The sequence below is a fragment of the Monopterus albus genome, unplaced genomic scaffold (genome assembly GCF_001952655.1).
Source record: "Monopterus albus unplaced genomic scaffold, M_albus_1.0 scaffold186.1, whole genome shotgun sequence".
NCBI classification, from domain to species: domain Eukaryota; kingdom Metazoa; phylum Chordata; class Actinopteri; order Synbranchiformes; family Synbranchidae; genus Monopterus; species Monopterus albus.
In genome coordinates, this window is record NW_018128066.1 from 1,502,570 (window position 1) to 1,527,042 (window position 24,473).

At 40.4% G+C, this 24,473-nt stretch overlaps 1 protein-coding gene across 1 annotated transcript in view; it reads left to right on the forward strand.

The window, feature by feature from the left end:
- The window catches only part of itfg1 (integrin alpha FG-GAP repeat containing 1), a 187,427-nt gene that overhangs the window by 27,614 nt on the left and 135,340 nt on the right, over positions 1-24,473 (forward strand). Inside the window, exon 7 of the mRNA XM_020617139.1 lies at positions 21,092-21,141. Within this exon, the coding sequence (XP_020472795.1) occupies positions 21,092-21,141 (50 nt within the window). The remainder of the gene's footprint in view (positions 1-21,091; positions 21,142-24,473) is intronic.

A 24,473-nucleotide genomic window follows, 5' to 3' on the forward strand; every position in this document is an offset into this window, starting at 1 on the left:
GCTGGAGAATGAGCCAGAGGACTAAACCAGAATTTAGTTTCAAACCAAAACAACTAACCAGTTTCATAAATCTTACCTGGACAATTTGCAGTTCTTTTTCATCGTCTAATTCAGCTTTCACGGTTCTCTCCTCGTCGTATCCCTCAGCACACCTATTGTGGTGCTACCGCCATCTCCGTAGTGTTGAGGCATGCATTTAATGCAACATTAGTTGAAGGTGAGGATCAAGCTCCAGGTGTTATAAATATTGTTTGATTCCCACCCACTTCTAAGCTGCCCTGTCTGTGCCCTTTTAAGGACACAGGCAGTATTGCATGAATTCAGCTTAAGCAGTATTTAATCAAAGCATGATACTTTTAGAGTACAAGCTGGCACACATTTTTCTGACTTTACTCTCTGTATGTGGACATCTTCTGAAACTTAGACAGATCATTCTTTAGGATGAAAGGAGCCTATCCTAGCATTTTCCTTGTGTGGACCACCCAAAAGGTCCACACAAGAAGAAATGTCCACACAAGAAAGGTGTTCTGTCAGGGGTTGGTTCGCACAACTATATAAAGACAAACCCACACACACACACACACACACACACACACACACACACACACACACACACACACAGGTGTATAGAATCAGTGCTTTCATTGCTAACACAGTCCACACTTGATGTTGGCACACCTGTTTGAAGTGTTATTTGGTGTGCAAAATCATATTATTCTGAAGTATTGCATATTTTTTACTGTCAGTCCAAGTCCAGAATCACACACTAGTTTCACACAAAACTATCAATGCTTTAAAATCAGAACATAACTCTTTATATTTTGAATACTTTACTGTGACTAACATGGATTATCATTGATTAGACACTGATCAAACAATTATCAGTCAAATCTTTACTTTTGTGCTTAAACATTATTTTTGTTACTTCCTCAATGCAGTGTGTGTCTCTCCAGTGTGGCAGGCACACCCGAACATGTGCAGTTCCTCATTTTAGGGATGTGTGTTTGCTTCCTCTTGTGTGATTCTGTCCTTTCCACTCTGCTAGATGTAAAATCAGTCTTCCCTGTCCTTTCAATACAACCATTTCACATTTTATTTAACACATTCACTAATGATTATGTCAAACAAAACACACAAATCATTTTATGATTATGTTTACTTATTAAAAGCTTAACTTTTCTAAGCATTCTGCCACAGCATTCTAATAATAATTCCTTCGTCCTTTCCAGCTTCCCCTGGAACTTCCTCTTTCTCCTCTGCCTTCTCTGTATCTCGGTGCTCTTCGAGGCCCGTATTCACAGCCTCGCTGACACACTGTATACTATATACTTGGTTGCAGTCCTTGGAGTGAGCTTTCTTATGCTTGTTACATGAACATTTTCTATTTAAATATACACATGTGCAGCATAAAGGAAGTGTGTGTTTGTGTGAGAGGGTTTGACCATAATCCTCCCGTTGCTACTGCACCTACGTTGTTCCCTGTAATGGTTTTAGGAGATTATTTCTTCCAGGAATAGCATTACTCTATTCTCCGCTGGTGTCATTTGCCATGTTTTGTGAATGAGCTGTTTTGATAGATTGGGGTAGAAGTCGAACAGTGTGGACTGGGGCTACATATTGGCTTAGAGATGGATTTATTCTACAGAGCTTCTCACTTTGTTCCTGGCCTGGATTCTGCATTTTATCTCAGTGCACGTGTGTGTCTGTGTGTGCATGTGTGTGTGAGGGAAGGTGGTGCTTATTTTAATGTGACTGCATATATAGACATCGCAGCTAACATTAGTGTTTGAGGTGCAATTTATCAGTGTTTGCCTTAGGACACCCGGCCTCAATTAATACGTGTTGGATAAGGAATGTTGAACATAATATCCTACACATTTGGTTCATATGACATATAATAGTTTTTGTTTACCACCTTAATATTTGATAACTATGGTGAGGGTTATGGGTCAACATGAACAGCTAGTAACTTGGCTGTCCCTATTCATCATCTGCTCTCTACTACTTAGGGACAGATTTTCAGATCTTTGCTCTTCTGTAGCCCAGTTGCCATGCTCCTATACTGCTGGTGTGGCTGCCACCAAATAACTCTAAGTGATATGGGATTGAATCACAGTAAAACTGGTGCTGAATCACTTTCTGGCTCGCTATATCCCTTCTCTTAATCTCTTGAATGTTCACCTTCCTTATTTTCTCCATGTTCCTGTCTCCACTGTTGCATTTTTGGGAACATCTCATGTCTCTTATAAGGTCATTTTGCATCCTCAACTTCTGGGTCAACCGATGATGTTCCAATCTCTTATATCGGCACTGAGGAGTGAGGAGGCTACTGGAGGAGCCATGACCAAGGATACATGAGACCATCCTTCAAATGGTTTTTGTGAACTGACACACCCCTTTATCAGAAATCAGGTGGTGATTGGATGCTTCAGATGAAGGGTCTGTGGAAAGGTCGTCTCATGTCGTTAACGTGTTTCCTTGAGTCCTCTCTCCTCACATTTTCCTTGCAGCTTACATAGGCAGGACAAAGACACAAGAAAGATGCAAGTGAGGGAAACAATAGTGCTTATAAAAGACCTGGGATGTACCTTTTTATCCCTCTATTTTATAAAAGACTTGGGATGTACCTTTTTATCCCTCTATTTTGTCTCCTCTCTCCTTATCCCTTCAGTCACCTCTCTGAAATATAACAAGCCCCGTTTTAAAAATCCAATCGTGCAGCAAGCAGAGCTCAAGCTTGCACAGTGTTAATTACAGTGTTAATGTGTGAATAGAGATTAATCAGATGATTTGCTTTCAAACTTGAACTGTAAAGAATCAACAAAGCCTATAAACAGCTGTTCAAACAGCATTAAGTAAAAAATAATTTTAGGCCCTCTTAAGGGTTCACTAACTATTAATGCTGTGCTCTTTAATTAGGCATCTATTTTTGATTACGATGGCATATATTTCCACTTACCTTACATACCTTCCACTCTGATTCACTCTCTCCCATGAAAGATGCTCCTGCAATGGTTCAGCATGTAAGGTGCATTTGTTTCAAGTCCTGCATAGCAAAAGTGGGTGGTAGATTGATGGCTGCTTTGTTAAAATGGATGCAATGTTCCAAAAACTAGTTAACCTAGAATTTGACGAAGAGGCTGAGAAAGGGAGCCTATAGTATTAACGCACTAGTAGATGTAAAGTCTGCTTAAATGAAGTTTCAGAATTTGAGATGTGGATGTTTAGCCTTCAATACAGCCCTGAATCTGGGGCCACCCGCCTCAGTTTAAAGGGTTTGACAGCTATCGACTGCGGACAGAGTTAAAAGTGCAAGATGCGGTGGTTACATTTGAATGAACATAGGACATTTCAGCTTTATATTAGTTGTATATATTCTCATGTTTCAGCTAACAACATTGTGTAAGCATTATGCACTTGTGCATGTTTATATGTATGGTTGTGGTACTGAATGCAAATATTCCTAAAAAGCATCGTGGTTGCCATGATTTTGATAGACAGCACGTGACAAAGATTCCAGTTCAGTCATGTTGTAGCCTCAGGGAAAAACTCTCTAAAAGAGAAAAGCACCCTTGAAAAGAATCTTTCAACCCTCTCAGCATTTGTCAGACATTTTAACTGAGGGGAAAATTTGACTGCCATATTTCACTGCATTAACAAGTGATGGCACAGCAGCAGTACAAATATATTTCATAAAGGTTCTCTTCTGCTCCTTTTTTCGACACTATAGTAAATCGTCTTTGTAGTCTTTGGGCAAGTTTGGAAAAGCTCGTTTCACAGTCCACTGCTTCCTTGCTAGCAGAAAGACAGGGCCACATATCAATAGAGGTGGCCAGTGAAGATTTGGCTTCAGACCCACGCAGTCCCCTCTGTCCCACACCTCTAAAAGGGACACTCTGACATTGGCCATTTTGCTATAAATTTTAAGAACCATAATAAAAAGCTTGACCAGTGTAATGGGAAATTTATATCGGCACCCTTTTTGGTGTATTGACTGTTGTTATGGAGTTATTTTATGCAGTTATTTGTGTGCTTGTGACACTAGACACTTTACTGTGTCAGCATGTTGTAGAGATAAACATGCCTTTGTGTGAATGCTGAACCAGATAACTTGTATCCTGTTTTGTATCTACTGGAGCATCTGCCTCCTGCATTTGTATGTGTGTGTATAAGAAGAGTTTTATGTAGAGGTCTTCAAAGAGCAATGGTGATTTAGTTTTGTTTTCCAAGGCTGCAGGGGGCCTACTGGGGACCTTCTGTTATGTAAGGTCATGTTACTATTTTAGTAAGGTGCTGGGCCACCATGTGACACCAGACCAGCGTCACTGCACCTTGGCATTGTCTCTGAACTCTACTGGAGGAATGAACACCTTCTTCCAACAGATATTCCCTCATGTGGTGTTTTGATGATGATGGTGGAGACGCTGTCTAACATGTCAGTCCAGAATCTCCCATATGTGTTCAACTGGATTGAGATCTGGTGACTGTGAAGACTGTTGCATACTCATCAAACTATCCAGTGGCCCTTCGTGCCCTGTGGATGGGAGCACTGTCATCATTTATTCAAGTTGCTCCTTTAATTTGTCACCTGTCTGTATTTTCCATGTATTCCTGTTTCCTGCTTTATATATGTTTTTCTTATTTAGTCAGGACTTCTAATGGTTCCATTTTGAAACTTTGATTTGTCCTGTGAAGCACTGTGTAGCAGTTTTGAAAAGTTGTGTAGCAATAATAGTCTTTATTCCACGATTCATGCTCCACCAGACACATTGCCTGTTGTAAGAAAATGTTGTTGTTAAGGAGTGCTTAAAGAGTGTGTTCTCCTTGGTAGCATTATTAATGGCTATATTTTACCAAGGTTTGCACCAGGTTTAAAGCTATTTAAAACCTACTGGAGGACAACCTTTATTCACACTCTGACAAGAGTCTGGGAAAGGACATTACTGACTCTAATAGTAACTGATGGAGAAGGTTAAAGCTCTTGTGAATGCTCGCTTTGAGGAGGGGAGTGTGTTGTCACCAATCATCATTATAAGGTGTCACCTGGGAAAGGGAAACGGCTACCCATACCAACCACTGCACATCAGTACGGTCATGAATCTGTATTGCTCTCACACCTCTAGTAAACCCTTTCTCCATATCAATTATATAAACTGATGTACTGTTCCACTGACAAAACATCACAACTGCAAACCAAATTTTCTAGCACATCATTTTCTACTCTCACTCCAATATGGCTCAATCCCATGTTTAACTTAAAAAAGAGGAAGGGGGGCTATAGAATTGTGGGTAGCTCAGGAACTTTGACCACATTCAGCAAATGAACAGTTTTCAGTACCTGACTATAGACAATTTAAATGCATTCAGATGAAAGAAGCCATTAAGGAGAAAATGGACATAAATAATCTTCATAATGGCCTGCCCTATGTCTTAAATTGGATTCACTAAAGCCAAAAGAATGTTATCACATAAATATAATTTTAAAAATTATATAGTATTTAAATTTTTTAAATTTACTGTACTTCAGGAAAACTCTATCCCTTAAAATAAAATAAACCCTAAAATAAAGAGATGCCAGATCTCAACATAAAAGAATCCAAGTGCCACAGTATATGATATGCTCCATTTTCCCTGACTTCTCTGTAAATACATTACAGTGGCCTTGGCAGGATGTGTCGATGCAGTAAGACTTGGTGTCAATGAGAGAAGTCATCAAAGGGCCTATGTTACAGACCAAATATTAATGTATGTAGATTTTTTTTTTTTATCAGCTGTTAGGATCACTGTAAAAATTGTTAAACGCTCACGGCTGGCTCCCCCGTCCCCCCCCTCTTCTGCTTAAAAGTATCCTTCCTCTCGTAGTCTAAAGACTACGGAACTTCTAAACTCTGCAAATAAACAAACAAGAAGTACAACAAAAACTAAGAGAAAACCCAAAACATAAACATGTTTGTCTGAGACTGTAACACTTCTAAACTCCAACATCTTTAGTTAACCATTAACCTCTTCTTACCTTTAAAACCAAATCTAAAATCAATTCTTATTACAGTTAACTCCTCAATAAACGTTTGTCCTTAGCAAAATATTTCTCACATACTCTTATGAAAGATACTGTAGCTGTAATGAGGAAAAAAACAAAAAAGGAAAAACAGCATTTTACATGTCGTATTATGGTGAATATAGACTATGGGCTACAACATATAGGCTCATTGATTATATAGTAAATATTTATGCAGTAATATTTCAATCTTGCCTGTGATGAAAATGGACAAAAGTGGGTATCAAGTGGTACATTATCTAAGCAATGTGTTAAATCTCATAGATCATTATTTGAGGTCGTAGAGAATTTTTAAACTGAAGTTCCAAATTTACATACACTGTTGGTAAATGTTCCACCTGAGGTCAACTGGTTTAATATGATTGACCTATGTTCTGCATCTTTCAGCGTGCCGCTGTTTTGTCATGTGTTTAATAAAATTCTTCAAGATCAAATGGGGAATTTGGCAGGTAAGAGCTTAAGTACTGTCCTCCAGTATGTTGAAGATATTATTTGTGTGAACTGGACTGTGAAACTTATCACTGGGACTTTATGACTTTTTGTTTGTTTGCTTCATGACTCTTAACAATGTTAGCTGAATAGGGACATAAAGTTTCACTGAGTCAATTGCAGTACTGTAAGGAACAGGTGAAGCGTACGGACAGATTGATCAGAGGAGGGACACAAGTGGTGTCCTATTACAGCTGAAGGCAGTAGCTGGGGCTCCTGGATTGACCATGTTATATTAATCAGTGTTACAGTATTACCTCTTCTTAACTGCCTCTTTCGGCAGTTTTGTCTAAATTGTTGTAATAATGAATGACATAGGGCATGTCATGATGAAGATTATTTATGTCCATTTTCTCTTTAATGGCTTCTTTCATCTGAATGCATTTAAATTGTCTATAGTCAGGTAATGTTACAGTATGCATCGACCTTCTCTCTCCCAGACTATGTGTTACTATTTTTGTTGTAGGGGTTGTGCTGATCGCACCATGCCTATGAGGTGTTGGCCCATTGGGTGTAAGTCTATAGAGTACTACTGTATTTCCCTATCACAGTGAGAGGAAAATTATATTTGAACCTTCTGTTTCTTATATCAAAGTATTTCTGTTTCTTGAGCCAAATATGTGACTGTACTTTAGACTCAGTCTTAAAATATTGAAGAGTGCAATGACGCTGACAACCCGGAAGTGATGCCTCTGACAGATCAACATTAATAAAGTTCATTGACACTTCAACCAAATTTATAAAGGTGTTATCCACCACCAGACCAATACACCATTGCCTCGGATCTTCTCTTTCTTTGTCCTTTGCCCCACAATCATTTGGCTATGTGTAGCAAGAAGCACTATGTCACATTCCGGACATCAGCGCTTGCAGCTCAGCAGTCTTTTTCCCTTGCTCTGGAACTACAGGGGAAATAGAGTTTGAAAAAGACAGCACGACTCATTTATTGTCGTGTCACGTCTTTATTGTTGTCGCAGTGATGAATACTTAAGAGGGGGACCCCACCCCTTGTCCATAGCTCCCCTTGCCCCAGGGTTACCCTGTTGACCCCGCGTTAATCTGCCATGAGACCACTCGGGACATCTGTCTCTCACATGACCCCGCTTCCCACAGTGGAAGCACTTTCCTCTTTGGCCTGCAGGAAACCAACTTGTCCTCTGAGGCATTCCAGCCCACCCCCCTGGCTGTGTGTATATCAGCTGGGGACTGACCACAGCAGGTCACTGCCGAGGGTGTGGGTCTGGCTGGCTCGACAGGAGTCACAAGCACAAGCACCATTTTCTTCCCCCTTTTTTCAGCCGGGGAACAATCACGTTGGTGTGATATTGGATGTTGCAGTACAGAGTGGAGGAGTGTAGGTCTAGCTCCCACTTGGTCATAACTCACCTCAGCTTCTGGTGTTGGTCTGGGGTATGGACACCAGCGTAACATCAGATGGAGCGGAGCAGAGCAGAGCACCTCCTCTTTTGCCATCCCACCGCACTCATGATCTGTCTCTGTCTTGACATCCTGCAGAAGCTTCACAATCTGATTATGAGTATCCTTAAACATCTGGGATTTATACCAGGAAGCTTTAATACTTTTAAATAAATGTCAAGCAAATCAACTATTTCATCTTCCAGCTGCTCAAACCTTGCAGCCTCCACCAGTTCATCAGCTGATTTTCTAACATACTGGGCTGTATTTTCACTCCTCATTTCAGTATGACTACTAAATAATTGCAAGACAGCACGTTCTTGTTCATGTCTGCAAACACGCTTTGCAGACTTATTTTTAACCTTATAATAAATTTCAGATTTTTAATTTTGGTGCACAGTTCATCAAATGTTCCCTCTGGCAGCCATGATACTGACAAGCGTCGCCTTCTTCTGTTCCACTTTTGAGATAAGAAAGTCACTTTCGGCTTTTCCCGTTTTAGGGGTCGCTCAAATTAGATTATATTCACTTCCTTATCATTACCCATGTTCCAGTACAAGGCACTAAAAATACAGTTTAACAACAGTTTAAAGCTACTACTTTAGACTAATCTATTCTAGATATATGGACATATAAGTATTAACAAATTTAAAAGTTGCAAAATTACAAGTGCAAAGAAATGGTTTAAATTTACATCCCGCCTCCCTCCTCTGTGTCTCAGTGCATGTTTATGTCACAGACACGCAGAACTGCTCAGGGGGAAGGTAAGAGGCGGAGCATGCAGCTCTGAACAACTGAGCCACTTCCAGTTGGTCCACGACCAGCCAAAGTGAGCATTCTCACTTTCTCCCTTCAAAAACAACGGGCAGCAGATGTAGCACTAGTCACGATAAAGCAGTGAGCTACTCTTCCCTCATGAATCGACCACAGCAACAAAAAAAACCCCTACTCCCTTAACAGTAGTTTACAACTACAAGTGCAATAGCCAATGCTCAGTATTTATTTATACAAGCAAATCAGCACCCATACGCCCATGTGCTTTCCACAGACTGACAACCGCAAAAACTCAAGGCTATAAACTACTAAACACTTCACTACACAAACTTCAAAGATTAGAAACCACACAAACATCAGGCTATAATATCTAGAATAACGATAAAACAGCATATTATTACTTACCAACACCCTTGTTTCCACTGTCACACACAATGGAAAGACGCCCTGACCTCTACACACACACTTAAAAATACATATACACTTACATATACACCTCAGCAATGCATTATTCATTCTGTAAACACATGAAATTTAACAGCAATAACAAATTAAAATACACACTCCGCTCTTCAGCCATCCGCACCTATCCCTAGGTGTCCCTAAATTTCTCCAGACACTTCACAGCCATTTACAACATCAATCAATATACGTGCATATATTTAAACACACATTGAAGTCTAGACTCATTTATGTACACAAAGCGTTTTGAAATTGGATTTCTCCATGTTGGCCAACAAAACCCGTATGTAGCACACAGCCGGTCAACACTGATCGGGTCAGAACCATGTGGCTGTAGCTCCATACCCCACGCAGAGTGCTTTAAATGTATTCGTCTAAACGGAGGAGCACACTCAATCCCTTTAAAACTAAAACGGCTGCAAGGACACGACAGTCTGTCTGCTTCTACAGTACAACAGCTTGCTGCAAAAATACTTCAACATTTAAGAATAACCGAAACTCATTGATTAATCACTTTAGAGTCTAAACAACTATAACCTAACTCTGTATAACCTAACTCTGTAGAACCCACAGCAGTACAGACGTCATTATTACAGCTTTATGAATTTAAACTCTTATCAAAACCGCTATTTAGCAACTCATATATGTTTGAAACCTAAATGGGCTGTATTTTTTTTTGTTTTATGCAACAACATAATCACTTAAACATCAGACTTGTAAAAACAACATCAATGTCATGTAAACATTTAAAACAAGTTATTCACAGCAGTGTTAGTAATAGTTTTGGTGTTAGTGATCACAGTGTTCTTTCACCACCTGTCAGGATAAAGCAAATTATCTGGTTCCCCTCTACACAAATTCTTGGAGGACAGCCAAGATAGGAGATTGAATTTAGAATAAAATTTCCCACCTTAGGCTCCTGCCTGCATAACCGTGATGCCAAAAAGAAATCTGTGGTTGTTAGGGTCTGATGTGGACTAAATTAATTCAAGCAAATCATCCCAATTCCATTAGTTATTTATTATTACAATAATTCTAAGCAGTTCAATAAGTTGTAAGACAATCCAGCAATCTGCAAAATAGGGGACAGAATCACTCTGCATAAAGAATAAACAAAAGTATTAGATAAGAGAATTGTCAGTCAGTCAGTCATTGTGGCCACTAGGTATATTCAGTCAGAGTCCAGAGTCAGGTCGGTCCCTTCTCCAACCAGCCGGGTCCAAACACACACTCACGACTGCAGCACCATCATTCTTTCTAACCCACTGCCATTCTAACTTTTATCTTCTCCCAGTTACACCTCCTGTACACTCCCCTCCTATTGCTTAAGCTAGAGTCACAGTTCTACGACAGCTCTACACCCCTTCTTCCGGAAATTGTCTGAGATGTCCAGTACATGAACTTCAAGGTTGCACTGACCCAGCGCACATTTCCTTTCCCAAACATGAAAGGTTTACACAAGGCTGAAGTTATGCCCAACTTTAGGCTGCTCCCTGGATGTTTAACCATAAATTAAACAAAGAAGACACAAGCCAAGATATTCTTGCTTGAGCAAGCTATCAGTAGATAGTTCCCAAGGATCCTCATGCACAAACATCTCCAAACAAGAGAAACGGATCTCTCCAAGATTACATGAACACTTAGCTCATAACTGTCAACTATTTCCTACTGCAAACAGTATCTATATGTAATCTACATACTTCTACTATATTTTATTACATACTGTATTACCTTTTAACTGGTACCTTGTTTGTTTTTGACCACTGCACTTTAACACAGGTTGTGGGCCTACATTGGACTTGATGATCTGTATATTTTCACAGTAACCTTATTGCGTCCTGTCTCTTTGCACTCTCCTCGCTGTGAGTAAGGAAATGCCCCACTGTCGGAGACTAAGTATCTGTTTCACTGGTGACAGCTGTGACATTTCCTTCAGAATGCCAAAGGCCCTCCCACTGTCCAGCTGAGGCATGGATCCCTCTATCCGAGGGATAGATTTGGAGGAAGTAAATCGATGCAAACGAACAAACACAGAGGGCTTGACTGATAAGCTGCAGGATGGGTTAACACGACTGTGGACAAATATACACAAGCGAGTAAGGCACGCACACTCTGTGCTTTGTGCTTTCATCCTTCTCATTTTGCCTCATTTAGACTCCATCACACACATGCACACATATAAACTCAAGCACACCCAAAGTGGACATTTGTCCCCTAACCACAATGAACAGAGCAATGAGATCAGTCGGCATGTTGGCCTTTCTTGAGCTCATCTCCTCAGCAACTCTGAGGGAATGGAGCACACACCTGCATGTCTGCACCTGTGTGTGTGTGTGTGTGTGTGTGTGTGTGTGTCTTTGATGGCCAACGGGGCATAAGATAGGAGTCGCAGCTTGTTTGCTGAGTACCAGGCTAACAAATAACCTGCTCAGGGGCATTAGACACACAAACAAAAGAGAGGATCAGCTCTGTTTTTGTCCCTTTCTTTGTATGACTTTATTGCTCTCCTCCCTTCTTCTGTCTCTTTACATCCATTCCTCTGTCCTATTTTCCTTCTCAGCCATCATCCTCTTATGTTGCACTCTCACAGTTTTTGACAAAATGTCACAGAACGTAGCCCTAACAATACATGCACAGAACTGTAATGGCTTGGAGTGTGGTGATGATGCGTGAGGTGACAGTGCACGTATACAAACCTACGTAGCCTATTAGAGACTGATGTAACAGCTGCGTTGCTGGCTGTCAGATCCACTCTGCACTGCAGCCTGGTTAAACCATCGCTACTGCTGCTGCAAGGCCTTTTACGGGTACAAGGATGGGGATGTAATAATGCTGCTGTTGTAACTATTGTTGCTGACCTCAGATTGCCTTGCTAAAAAAAGGATGGACAAGAGCTTGATATAAAAGTATATAGGCAGAGTAGGAGGGATGGAGTTTCTGGTAAAAAAAGTTGTTTTTTTTTTGTTTTTGTAAAGTACAAGTCTCTCAATATATTTTTCATCCTCAATTCAAGAAATTTTTGTCATGTTCTGGTATGCTCAGAGTAAATTGACAGTAGGAGTACATTGTTAGTTTGTTCACTTATAATTACGTCTGATATTTGCTACACTGATGGCTGTATTTTCCATGGGAATAATTCAGCTCACTGCTGTATTTTGGTAAATTACACAGAACAGCATAGAAGATAGTTTAAAGAAGTAGTAGTAATGGAAGAGATCATGTTCACTATTTGCTTCTTAATTGCAACTGTATTGACCAGAATTCTACTCTTGTCATTTTGGAAAACAGACCTAATCCTCAGAAATTCTCTCTTCCTGAATCACCTGGCTTGTCTTACCTCTGGGTGATAGTATAAGGAAATATGTCTGTGCAGGGAATGACAGTAGAGACAAGGCAAGAAGGGGTACAAGCTCAGTAATGAAAAGGAATTCAACAGTCATTAGATTCTAATGCATAGTCTTAGTATTTCCCACCTTATCTCCTTCACTCATCTGCTGCTATTCAACAGGACCATTCAGAATGGATATGTATCCTGTATAAAGATTGTGAATGTACATGCGTACATTCATGAACCAGAATCGTATGACAAGCATGGGCACTTTGGCTGCTCTGTGGCTACACAGCCTCATATACAGCAGGGTGCAATGCACTGTGTTGTGACACATTGTTCCCATAATGATCTTGAAAACCTTTGTGTGCCACAGCAGCCATCTCTTGATTTAGACCAGATGCTATATTCTTCTGTGTGCATCGATGCTGACATGAAAAATCTAGTCTGGGTGGGTTAGTTAGTATGGTATAGTGTCTACAGTATATGAGTGTGTACATGCATGTTTCCATAGTGGCAAGCTTTAGAGTAAAGGGAGACTGGTGTGAACAGAGTAATAAGCTGTAACTCAACATACCATCTCTCTCTATCTCTCTTCTCTTCACCCCCCTCTCCCTTGCTGTTATGCTCTTTTTTCAATTTGGGTTTGGAGTATTTTTATTCTTTAACTATCTGTATGGTGGAGAATAACAGGATACTGTGGAAAATAAGTTTGGTGCATGACTACACTGAGGTGAAAGTCACACAAATTTTAATAAATTGCCCACTGAAGAAAAAAAAGAATGTGCCACATTTTGGGGGTGTTATTTCTTGGCACTACTGAGAAACTGAAACAACAACCTTTGTGCCCTTAAAGGACTTAACCATCATTTAAATGTGCAGTACAAACCCAATTCCAAAAAAGTTGGGACACTGTACAAAATGTGAATAAAAACAGAATGCAATGATGTGGAAGTTTCAAATTTCAATATTTTATTCAGAATACAACATAGCTGACACATCAAATGTTGAAACTGAGAAAATGCATAATTTTAAGGGAAAAATAAGGTGATTTTAAATTTCATGGCATCAACACATCTCAAAAAAGTTGGGACAAGGCCATGTTCACCACTGTGTGGAATCCCCTCTTCTTTTTATCACAGTCTGCAAACGTCTGGGGACTGAGGAGACAAGTTGCTCAAGTTTAGGAATAGGAATGTTGTCCCATTCTTGTCTAATACAGGCTTCCAGTTGCTCAACTGTCTTAGGTCTTCTTTGTCGCATCTTCCTCTTTATGATGCACCAAATGTTTTCTATGGGTGACAGATCTGGACTGCAGGCTGGCCATTTCAGTACCCGGATCCTTCTTCTACGCAGCCATGATGTTGTAATTGATGCAGTATGTGGTCTGGCATTGTCCTGTTGGAAGATGCAAGGTCTTCCCTGAAAGAGACGACGTCTGGATGGGAGCATATGTTGTTCTAGAACTTGGACATACCGTTCAGCATTGATGGTGCCTTTCCAGATGTGTAAGCTGCCCATGCCACACGCACTCATGCAACCCCATACCATCAGAGATGTAGGCTTCTGAACCGAGCGCTGATAACAACTTGGGTTGTCCTCGTCCTCTTTAGTCCGGATGACACGGCGTCCCAGTTTTCCAAAAAGAACTTCAAATCTCGATTCGTCTGACCACAGAACAGTTTTCCACTTTACCACAGTCCATTTTAAATCCAACAATGTTTTCTGGAAGTATTCCTGAGCCCTGTTGTGATTTCCATTACAGTAGCATTCCTGTATGTGATGCAGTGCCGTCTAAGGGCCCGAAGATCACAGGCATCCAGTATGGTTTTCCGGCCTTGACCCTTACGCACGGAGATTGTTCCAGATTCTCTGAATCTTTGGATGATATTTGCACTGTAGATGATGATAACTTCACACTCTTTGCAATTCTTCTCTGAGAAACTCCTTTCTGATATTGCTGCACTATTTTTCTCCGCAGCATTGGTGGAATTGGTGATCCTCTGCCCATTTGATGTCTGAGACACACTGCCACTCTGAGAGGCTCTTTTTATACCCAATCATGTTGCCAATTGACCTGATAAGATGCAAATTGGTCCTCCAGCTGTTCCTTATATGTACATTTAACTTTTCCGGCCTCTTATTGCTGCCTGTCCCAACATTTTTGGAATGTGTAGCTCCCATGAAATTCAAAATGAGCCAATATTTGGCATGACATTTCAAAATATCTCACTTTCAACATCTGATATGTTATCTATATTCTATTCTGAATAAAATACTGGAATTTCAACCTTCCACATCGTTGCATTCTCTTTTTATTCACATTTTGTACAGTGTCCCCACTTTTTTGGAATCGGGTTTGTATATTCAGGTACAGTTTATGTAGAACTTTGTGTTTTCATGCTTCTCATTTTGCCACATGAATATTGAAGAATATTTATTACAGCTGTTCTGTGTCTATAATAGTTATGTGTCTTTCTGAAACCCCATTTCCGCTGACTGTTAAGGTTCCACTCCTTGAATTTGAATTTTGCTTGTATGGCTCCTCTTGTGTGTCAGGAACTGTGCCTTTATTATGCTCCATTTATTTATTTATCTGGTGTTACAGACTTATGACTGTTCTCAGCTCTCTGTGCTTCTGAGACAACACCTCTTGATCCTGCTGTCCTGGAATAGATAGCATTGGCTCGCACCTGCTACTGCTTATTCTCCTCAATGTCAGAGTTCTCCTTCTCAGTCGAGGCTTAGCACCCACCTAGCATCACCCTATCTGTTTGTACAGAGGCTAATAGGAAGTCAGGACTTTATTCTCAACACCGTGGCTCAACATAATGGAATAGAGAGACATAATGCTGCTCGAGTCAAACAGTCAGCGGAGGCCTTTAAATTGCTTCCAATCCCAGTAACAAATCTGATGGAGAGGCTATGAATAACTCAAGGACTGCTCATCTCCCTGCGCTGTTCTTCTCTTCTTCCTTTTACTTCTTGTTGGTCCTCTCCACTCCTACCCCTCTCTAAAGCAGTCTACACCCGAGTATGAACTTGGATTGATTCACTTTACTTCACCTTTTTAATAAAGAAATGCCATCATATATTTACTAGACTGATCCATTCCATGCCCAGCATACATATGTTTGAAGATCACAAACAGACATCACATGCTTGCAGAAAAACCAAGTTTTGTGATAGAAATGTGAAAAAAGTTACCTGAGAGTTTAAATTTTCATACTGAATGGATACAGAAATCACAGAATTGACTCACGAGGTGAGACAACTTGTTGAAATGACTTGAGTCTGGTGGAACGTATCGTTAAATTTTCACTTTTCCTTTTATAGAGAAAGGTGTATCTTTTGTTCATGTTCTTCTGCCTGTTGTGGTATCTAAATGATCTCCCAACAGTCGGAAATGGGGTTTCAGAAAATGCCTATAATGTTGTACTCTTATCTTTTGTTTTACAAACCCCAATTCCAATGAAGTTGATCCTTTTTTTTAAGGCTTTGTTAGGCAAATCCGAGATTTCCGTGTTCAGATGGCTACAAGGGTTGCATGATGTAAATATCATCATCTGTCTAGGGTTCCAGACAGACCCCCATGGGAACGACTACATGCAGCCCAAAATGCAACACTGTGCAAACTGCATGTACTACAAGCCCACCAACTGCACATGCACCATAAAAGGAAACTGGATGCTTGTTTCCTGCACTGTCTGTATTCCACATCTGTGGTCCTATTCTTGTGCTTTGACACACTGTTGTTGACTTCTTCATGTTGTTCAGCCAAATACCACAAACATAGGCACTCTCCTTCCTGTCAGGTGGTCACCATCATGTTTTCTGGTGCTAGTGTGGAACCTGTCCCTGTACACATGAACCGAATTGTAGCATGCACAAAAGTGCATGTACTGTACAAGTGTTGTCCAAGCGCAAGTCCACAGCAATCTGTATACAGTACATCCTGGAGTATGATTAAGGCTTTCTGCTGTCGGTCAGCAGTGTCTTTTTCTCTCATTTTACCTGAATGATCCACTGGATAAAGATCTACTTTCTGTGCCATTTTAGAGATGGTAGATCTTTAGAATGCACAAATGAAGAATAGCTATTAGAGAGAGAAAATTATTGTTGTTCTTTATTCTCCAACCATCTTAATCGAAAACTCTCATGTGGTTGCAGATGGTTTAATCCACATGATGTGTGTTACATGTTTTGATGCCAACATGTATCTAACAAACACAAACACCTGTTATGTTTTGATGCCATGTATCTAACAAACACAAACACCTGTCCTTGCTAGTTCATATCAAGCTCATCTGTGTCCTAATCAAAACAGCATAGAGCTAATCAAACCTTTGTGCAGCATGCTGGTATTTGTCCTAACAGAAACAGCATCGAGACCTTCAGTTTGTGCAGCATGCAGGTCTGTGCTACAGTTTACCTTGTTGTGCTGTTTGCTTTAATATACTTCAGCTGTGGCAGTTGTTACTCTTGACACCCTGTTATTAGCAACAGACACACTTGCAATTATTCTGTTAGTGTGAAAGGACTAGCTGATTATGGATGATTGGCTGGATCACAACCCGATGACAAAGAAATTGACATGCAAATGCACACACAGATATGTAAATAATGTGCTGAAATCAGCCATGCAGTGTGGGGGTGGGTGTGCATGTGTTTATGCAGGCTGCTCATGTACTAGTTCATGTGGGCGTGACATTGTGCTTTTTGAAGTGTCATTTGGAGCAAAGAGACAATTTAACAAGACAGAAAAATCTGAGTATGTGTCAGAGTAGAAGAACACAGAAGAAATAATCAAGTGATTATAGATTGCCTGACTTCCAATTAAAGTCTTAGCATGCTTTTGCTGTGTAGTGATTTGTTTTGTAAGTCTGCTTTGTGTATTTAGATCACCTTGAAAACTGGATGGCCCCAGCATCTGGTATCAGTCTTGCTTGTTTTGTTTCTTCTGTTGTGTATTTTTTGACACCTAGCAAAGCCGCGGCTCCAGCCTTCACAGTTAGCATGTCTTTAATTAACTCACAACATGGCATACCACTTAGAGCTCTGAGTCCGTTGCTGTTACGCAACCTCACCCTCCCACACACAAACACATTTATACATCTTAATTATTTATGCATCTTTCCCAAGTGGTGGAACATGACAGTTCTATTAGCTTTTGCTTTAAATGTGTGTATGCATTCTAAGTGCAGAGGGCTAGATCAGTGTTGTTGAATTGTTTTAGGTATAGATGTGTCTAGACCGCTCATTGTTAATCTAAAGGTGATATCTATTTGTACAGGGACATTATGTTGACAGGTTGTCTAAAGCTGTGGACTCTGGGTGCTAAACCCAAACTGTGCACTGTGCATATAGCCCTATATGAAATCGTATCAAAAGAATATTTTGGAAGAAATAATCAGACCTATCAAGCTTGTGTGTTACAGCTTGCTGCTCATCTTTTTCTTCTGACTCTTAATGTCTTAATGGGATTAGCTGGCTTTGATGGTTGTTGATGATCACCAGTCAGGTCAAGCAGGATAACTAGTAGCTTATCAGTGACCCTGTTTAGACTTGGTTTTAAAATGTGTCCTGGGCAAATACAATTGTAAATGACCACCAAGACGGATTGTGATCCGATCACTGAAACCACTTGCCAAGGTGATCTGGGTTGGGTTTGGCCATATATTTTCTGTAGTGTAAATGGTAGTGCGTCCTGATGCATCTCTGGCAAGGCTGTTCAAGGAAAATGCGTCATTGATGCAGGATGTGGTGGTTGTTTTAGTGAGAGTGCCCCAATGCTCAGTAAAAGAAAAAAAATGCTGAGAATTGTTGGACTCCTTCTTCTGTGGTTAGGGAGACTACTGGCACCTGTCTGGTAACAGACAGAATAATAATTGTACCTGTTGCCATTCGATACTAAAGTGGAAGTGTCGCAGTAGTATCAAAATCTGAACACAAGTGGATCCCGGGCACCTTGGAGACTTACGTATGTTGACAGGGGTAAACAGTGATGTGTCTCGGCTGTCCATTTGTGTCCGGATCATTAACCAAAGCCCGGCACTAATTTCCTTCATCTTTTCAGTAGTTCTGTCACTGTCTAATGTTGTGTTGTTGCCGGATGGGAAGAGTAGAAACATTCAGATGTGTTCCAGTAGTAGACTGTAAGTATGGATAAAGAACAAATCTGGTTGACCTGGGTTTGACACTTAGGCTAATTGGAACACTTTTGGTGTCAGTTTTGGTAATTCCTTCACATTCTTCCAGATGATGTGTTCTGAGGCAATATGACAATGTCTCTAGTGGGTGGCTGAAACTCATGATTGACAATTTAAAAAGATGCAGAAGAAGGGGAGAAATTCTTTTTCTTCTTTGAGAATTCTTCTTCCTGGTCAAAACCTTGTATCTATATTACCCACGGTGCAAAACACACAGAGACACATGTAAGAGATTCCTCAAGAGTTTTGTATGTGAAATTAGTGGAATTCTCCTTTAATTTGGGCCCCTCCCTTCTGCAGTAGCAGTAGGCACCACTCAGTGACAGCCACACAACCTGTTGCACCACTAAACTAACAGTGGCACCTGTCAAAGATTATGCTTCGGGGAAATCTGACCAGGTTTTAATCAGCGTTCAGATGTTGGGTCAGTTTTAGACATGTGTTTGAAATAATTCATGTAAAAATCATGTTTTTTTTGGAAAGCTGCAGGAGGCTTGCACTGGTTGCTCTCACATAAACTATTTAACTCGAGCCCTCACTTCCCCATATCTCTAAGGCGGGTAAGGCAAATGAAAAGTTAGCATGATACACAATAAGAGATGGGAGTGAAAATTCTGCACGTTTTAGCCCCTATTAATAAAACTAGAAAACCTATTGAATATTTATATGCTCTGTGTCTGTATAAGGATTTTCTGGTTGACTGGAAAAGCATTCATAATACTGTAATTGGAAAGAAAAATAAATATATAAATATGAATGTAATAATGAGTTTTGCTGAGACAAGAACACTAGTTTAAAACATAAATTGAGTTGCAAAAATTAAACTGGGAGATGCCAGAGCAACATAAATGATGTACTTAGTAACACTAAGGTCTTTCACTTCTGTCCTGATCTGTTTTGTTCTGTTTGATTCATCCCTGCTTAGTTTTGTTTTGTTCCCCTTATAACATCTCTTTTAACTTGAATGAGTCCCTAAATTGCCTTTGGCAGCCCAGTAGAAGTCCCTAGAACAGTAAAACTGTGTTAAAGTGAGTGATGGCGGCAGCAGTTAGGTTTATATTGCTAGCGAGGAACTCTTTACGAGACTGTGTAGAATACTTTCTGGCAGGGACTGTGAATAAGGGAAGTGAGAGTGGAGAAGGACAATGCACCGAAGACAATAATATCAGGAGAATCACATTAAGATTACCTTATTGCTCAGTTTACAAAATGGAATTGCCTATTTTGTGTGTTCATGTCCCCCTTTACGGCACTCCTAAACTTCATTTCCTCTCAGGACAGATCAGAGAGCAAGGTCATGTATGGTGCAGCGTCCAAGGAGAAAGCAGTTTGAAGTTTAGTGTCCTGTTCAAGAGCACATTCAGGTTCACTTTTAAGTCATCAGTTTACACCCCGCAATGCACTGCCTGATAGGAGTGAGAACCCAACCAGCAAAGGGAACAGCAGGGCAGTTTAAAGTTGGGCTGGTATTTAGTTACAGACTAAAAAGAGGGAAATGAATGGAGAAAAGAGTTTGGCAGTAGTGAACTTGGAAAAAGTGGTTAGATAAGGAGCTAAGGGAGGAAATACCCCCACAGCGAGAATGTTAAGTGTTTACAAGATGAAGATATCTTTGCTCCTCCGTGTACCCCATGCCTCTCTCATGACACATCGCCATCGTACCTAATCAGCCAATCACGGCTGGATTCTTTCTAAGAGGCCTGATTGGCTGATTAACCAAGCTCATCAACACACCACCCGGTGTGACTACACACAGTATCACAGACACACGATGTGCAAATGACTTTACTTAGTCTGTGTTCACATATGCATAATCTGTGCATGCATTTATTTTCTTTGCATTTGTAAAACATTTCAAGTCTGTGTGGGCAACATGTCTGCAAGTTCACAAAGTTTTAAAAGTTGAAGTTGAACTGTTTTACCACCTTAAGCATCTTAAAATTGCATTAACATTGCAGTTGAGGCTCAAATAATATTTCCGATGAATATGTAATTGTGGCTGGCGGTGGTACTTTGGTTAGAAAGAAAATTACAGCCAAATAGCATTTTTCTAAATGTATAATAATATGATTAGCATAATAGGTGACAATTAAAGCACACATTTATGTACAGTGTACTCTATCTGGCAGCAGCTGACATAATAGAAATGCCATCAAAAGTTCAATAGTTATTAATAATAGTAATAATAACCTATATTTATAAAGCACTTTACAACTCATCTGACCACAAAGTGCTGTACAGTAAGAACTAGCAAAACTAAAACACCTAAAACATTATTGCTGCATGTTTGATTATGATTGCCAGAAGAACTGATGTTTCAGTCTGCTTTATGTCGCTCTGTCTTCCCCACCACAGATTTGTTCCTGACCACTGATGGGTCTGCATTTGAGACTTGGATCAGCAAAGTAAGAGGGTTTCTTTTTTTGTACTTGTTAGCTTTCTCTTTTTCTGCCTCAGCTTTCTTTTCTACTGCCCTTCTTTTTCAGGTCAGGTCCATGTGAGTCAGGACAGTTGTGTGTGAGTCACATACTCTCCTGTGCCCATACAGCAGGCAGCATGATTACTGTGTTAAACACAGTTTTGTACAAATCAAGTCAGTTTTTCTTACTGTTAGTCCTCATATACTTTGTATTGCACGTATCATTTGTCATTGCTATATCAGCTATTCCAAGGCTGTTATGTAAAATTGATAATATTGCAGAAATGTGGCTGCAACAACTACTTACATCTTGATTGATTTGTAGTCTGTAAGGACAAAATAATCAACACAAAATTGTACCTTTAAAAATGGCCTTCACAATTTACCACAGCCCCTACAAATGTTTTCAGTAGAAAATATTTTCTCTGACAGACAAAAAGATGTTAATATAAAATTTATATAAAAACAAACTGTGGGGAAAAAAGAGAGAAAAAAATTCTCAGATGTTATTGTTCAGAACTAGCATACCGTATATTTGGTATTACTGTACACTACTGCTACGTGTGAACAGTTCATCGATTATTGAAACATTTACTGATGCAGTTTTGGACCAAAGGTCAAGGTCAGTGTTTTTGTCATATGCACAGTTAGGAAACATTTTTCCCTGTACAATGAAATTATTACTTTGCTGTCCACATGAATACCACCAACTACTCAGACTCAATACTCCAACTTATCATTTTAGCAAAGGGTGTAAAATATGTAAATGTTTCTCCAAAAAGGAAATTATGGCAGGGGGTTTTTTTTTTTTTGCAGCACATGACCAGAGAAAAAAATTCAAACAGGTCTGTCAGGTTATTTTAGGCGTTAAAAACTGCCAAGTGATGAGACTGTCGTGGTGAACTGTCAGTGACTTAGTTTAGTGGTTTCTAACTGATGGTCCAAGGTCCAAAAGTGGGTCAGGGGTACATTCTGAGAATTTCACAGGGATATGAATCATCTTAAGAGCTATTTCAGCAGCAGCGCTATGACATGATGCCATTCTAGTAGGACCTACAATATGGTCACCAGTAGGAAGGATATATGGGCATCCATTTAAGTGTAACCACTGTAAAGCATTTCACCTAGTAATCAGGATGTGATGACCAACCGACCCCCTTTAACTGCATTTCTACTGTCGGAACCTAATGAGTGGTACTTCACTCTGCCTAACCTCCCAGGTTGACACAGACCATCCTGCATTGGGTTTTACTGTATTTTCTCTGTTGTTCTCTGTTTAGCGGAAGGAGGGGTTGTTCTCTTGTTACACACACATCAGAAGGAGAGCAGATGAAGTGAAAGATTGCTCCATAATGCAACAATCAGCCAATAGAGGAAACTGTATGAGCAGTTTATCAAATAACTTTTGAACAAGCAGAACACAAACTTGCAGCAATGTGATGTCTTCACCACTCACTGAAGTCCCTGTTTTACCTCTAAACTAATGGGTGTGTTTACACACGGTGCTTGTAATGCTAATAGTTGAAGTGTGAAGAACGAACATTTAACCAATCAGGGGCAACTGCTCTGCGCCCGTTGTACCCCGCCCCCTTCACTTTCCTGGAACCTGATTTTAGTACTACCTCCTGAAGAGTACTGAAATTTAGCTCCCAGAATGCATCTCCAAAGTAGGTGGAGAACAGTGGAAACAAACACAGAACCTGTGTTGTGCATTACTCAGCTTGACACCTTTCAATAGGAAAAACCCCTATTGGTAATTTCCTTAATGTAACAGACTTGCAAAGCTTTGGTGGACTAGGGGATGCATGATTGTTGACACTGCTGCAGAACTAGTTAATATTCTGGGAGAGCAGAAAGAGGAGACTGGCTCTGGATTTTTGTCGAAGGGACCTATTTGAAATTCAGCATGTCGAGGCACAAACTGAACAGTAGTCTGTCTTATCACAGAGAAGGGGAATAGGAGAAAGGAAGCTGGAGGAGGTGAGGAAGGCGAGAGAAACAGAGGGAAATTGAAGGATTTTGCAGAGACAGAATGTGTGTGAGGAGAGAGAGAAAGCAGGAACAAAACAGAGAAAATAAACTATTATCCCCGAAGACCAGTAGGATAGGTGACGGGTGGTAGGAATATTGATCAAGTGAGAGGATAAAGAGAACTTCCAGTGAACATACATAAAGGTCATTTTGAATTTCAAAGGGGACCACAAGCTTTTATTTACCTCCACCTTTTAGTTCTGTCTGTTGTCTGTCTGTCTTACTTTTCAAAAACACACTTTGTAAAAAGTTAGGTCTGTAGGCCAAGGACAAAGTCATTAGGTTTTATCCCTACAGCCTGATGTATGGCACTGTTGGTCCACCGTTTTAGTCCAGATTAAAACATCTTGGAAACAATTTGATGCATTGCCATGTGATCCATAAAACTAACATGGGCTAATTATCAAGTCCCTCACTTGCCTCTCTTCCTAGCATCTTAGGGCAAAGACACACCAAGCTGGTGTGAAAGAACTAGCACCAATGAAGGCCGACTGCTATGTCGCCTCACAACAGCTTTGTCTGGGCCAGTCAGGTCCTCACAACAGCTTTGTCTGGGCCAGTCAGGTCACACTGTACAGACTATAGCCAATGGCTGACTAGCATGTACGTTCTGTGCCTGCGTGAGAGAAATAACTCCCCCTACCAGCAGGTGGGCAGTATCTGTAGTCCCTATTCAGAAAGGGAAAGAAGAAGAGCTAGAATGTGGAAATAAAAGCAGTAAACAAAGTGCCTCTTGTTCAAAACATCTGCTGTTTATAGCTGCTTCATATCGAGAGTATGTCTGATAAGTTGCAAATTGCACTGCCATTCTCTGCCCTTGGTCGTTTGGTTGTAGAAGAAGAAAGGAGGTCATGGAGGTGAAAAACAAGGAGAAATCACACTAAATAAGTGAAATCATGGATACTGCAGTGACAGGCTGAAGGGGCTTTCCTGAACTGTTCTCTTCTTATACACTGATTTACTAAGCTTAAGAGCCAATCAAAGTGGTCTCTCTCTCTCTCCGACAAGGCCCAACTGCCGACGCCAATTCAACATGTTGAATCAGCCAAAAAGCCGCTGACAGGGGCCAACTAATGCCAGCAGTGCAGGATGCCAGAGCAACACAAATGATGTACATCAACGTCCGACTGTCAGCTTGATGTGTCTCTGCCCTTAGTCCCATCCATGTAAGACGTGTCAAACTCAAGGCCCGCGGGCCACATCCGGCCTGCGAGATCATTTTATATATCTTTTTTTTAATGACCCAGCAATATGAGGCGCCGATAACACACAAACTACAAATACCAT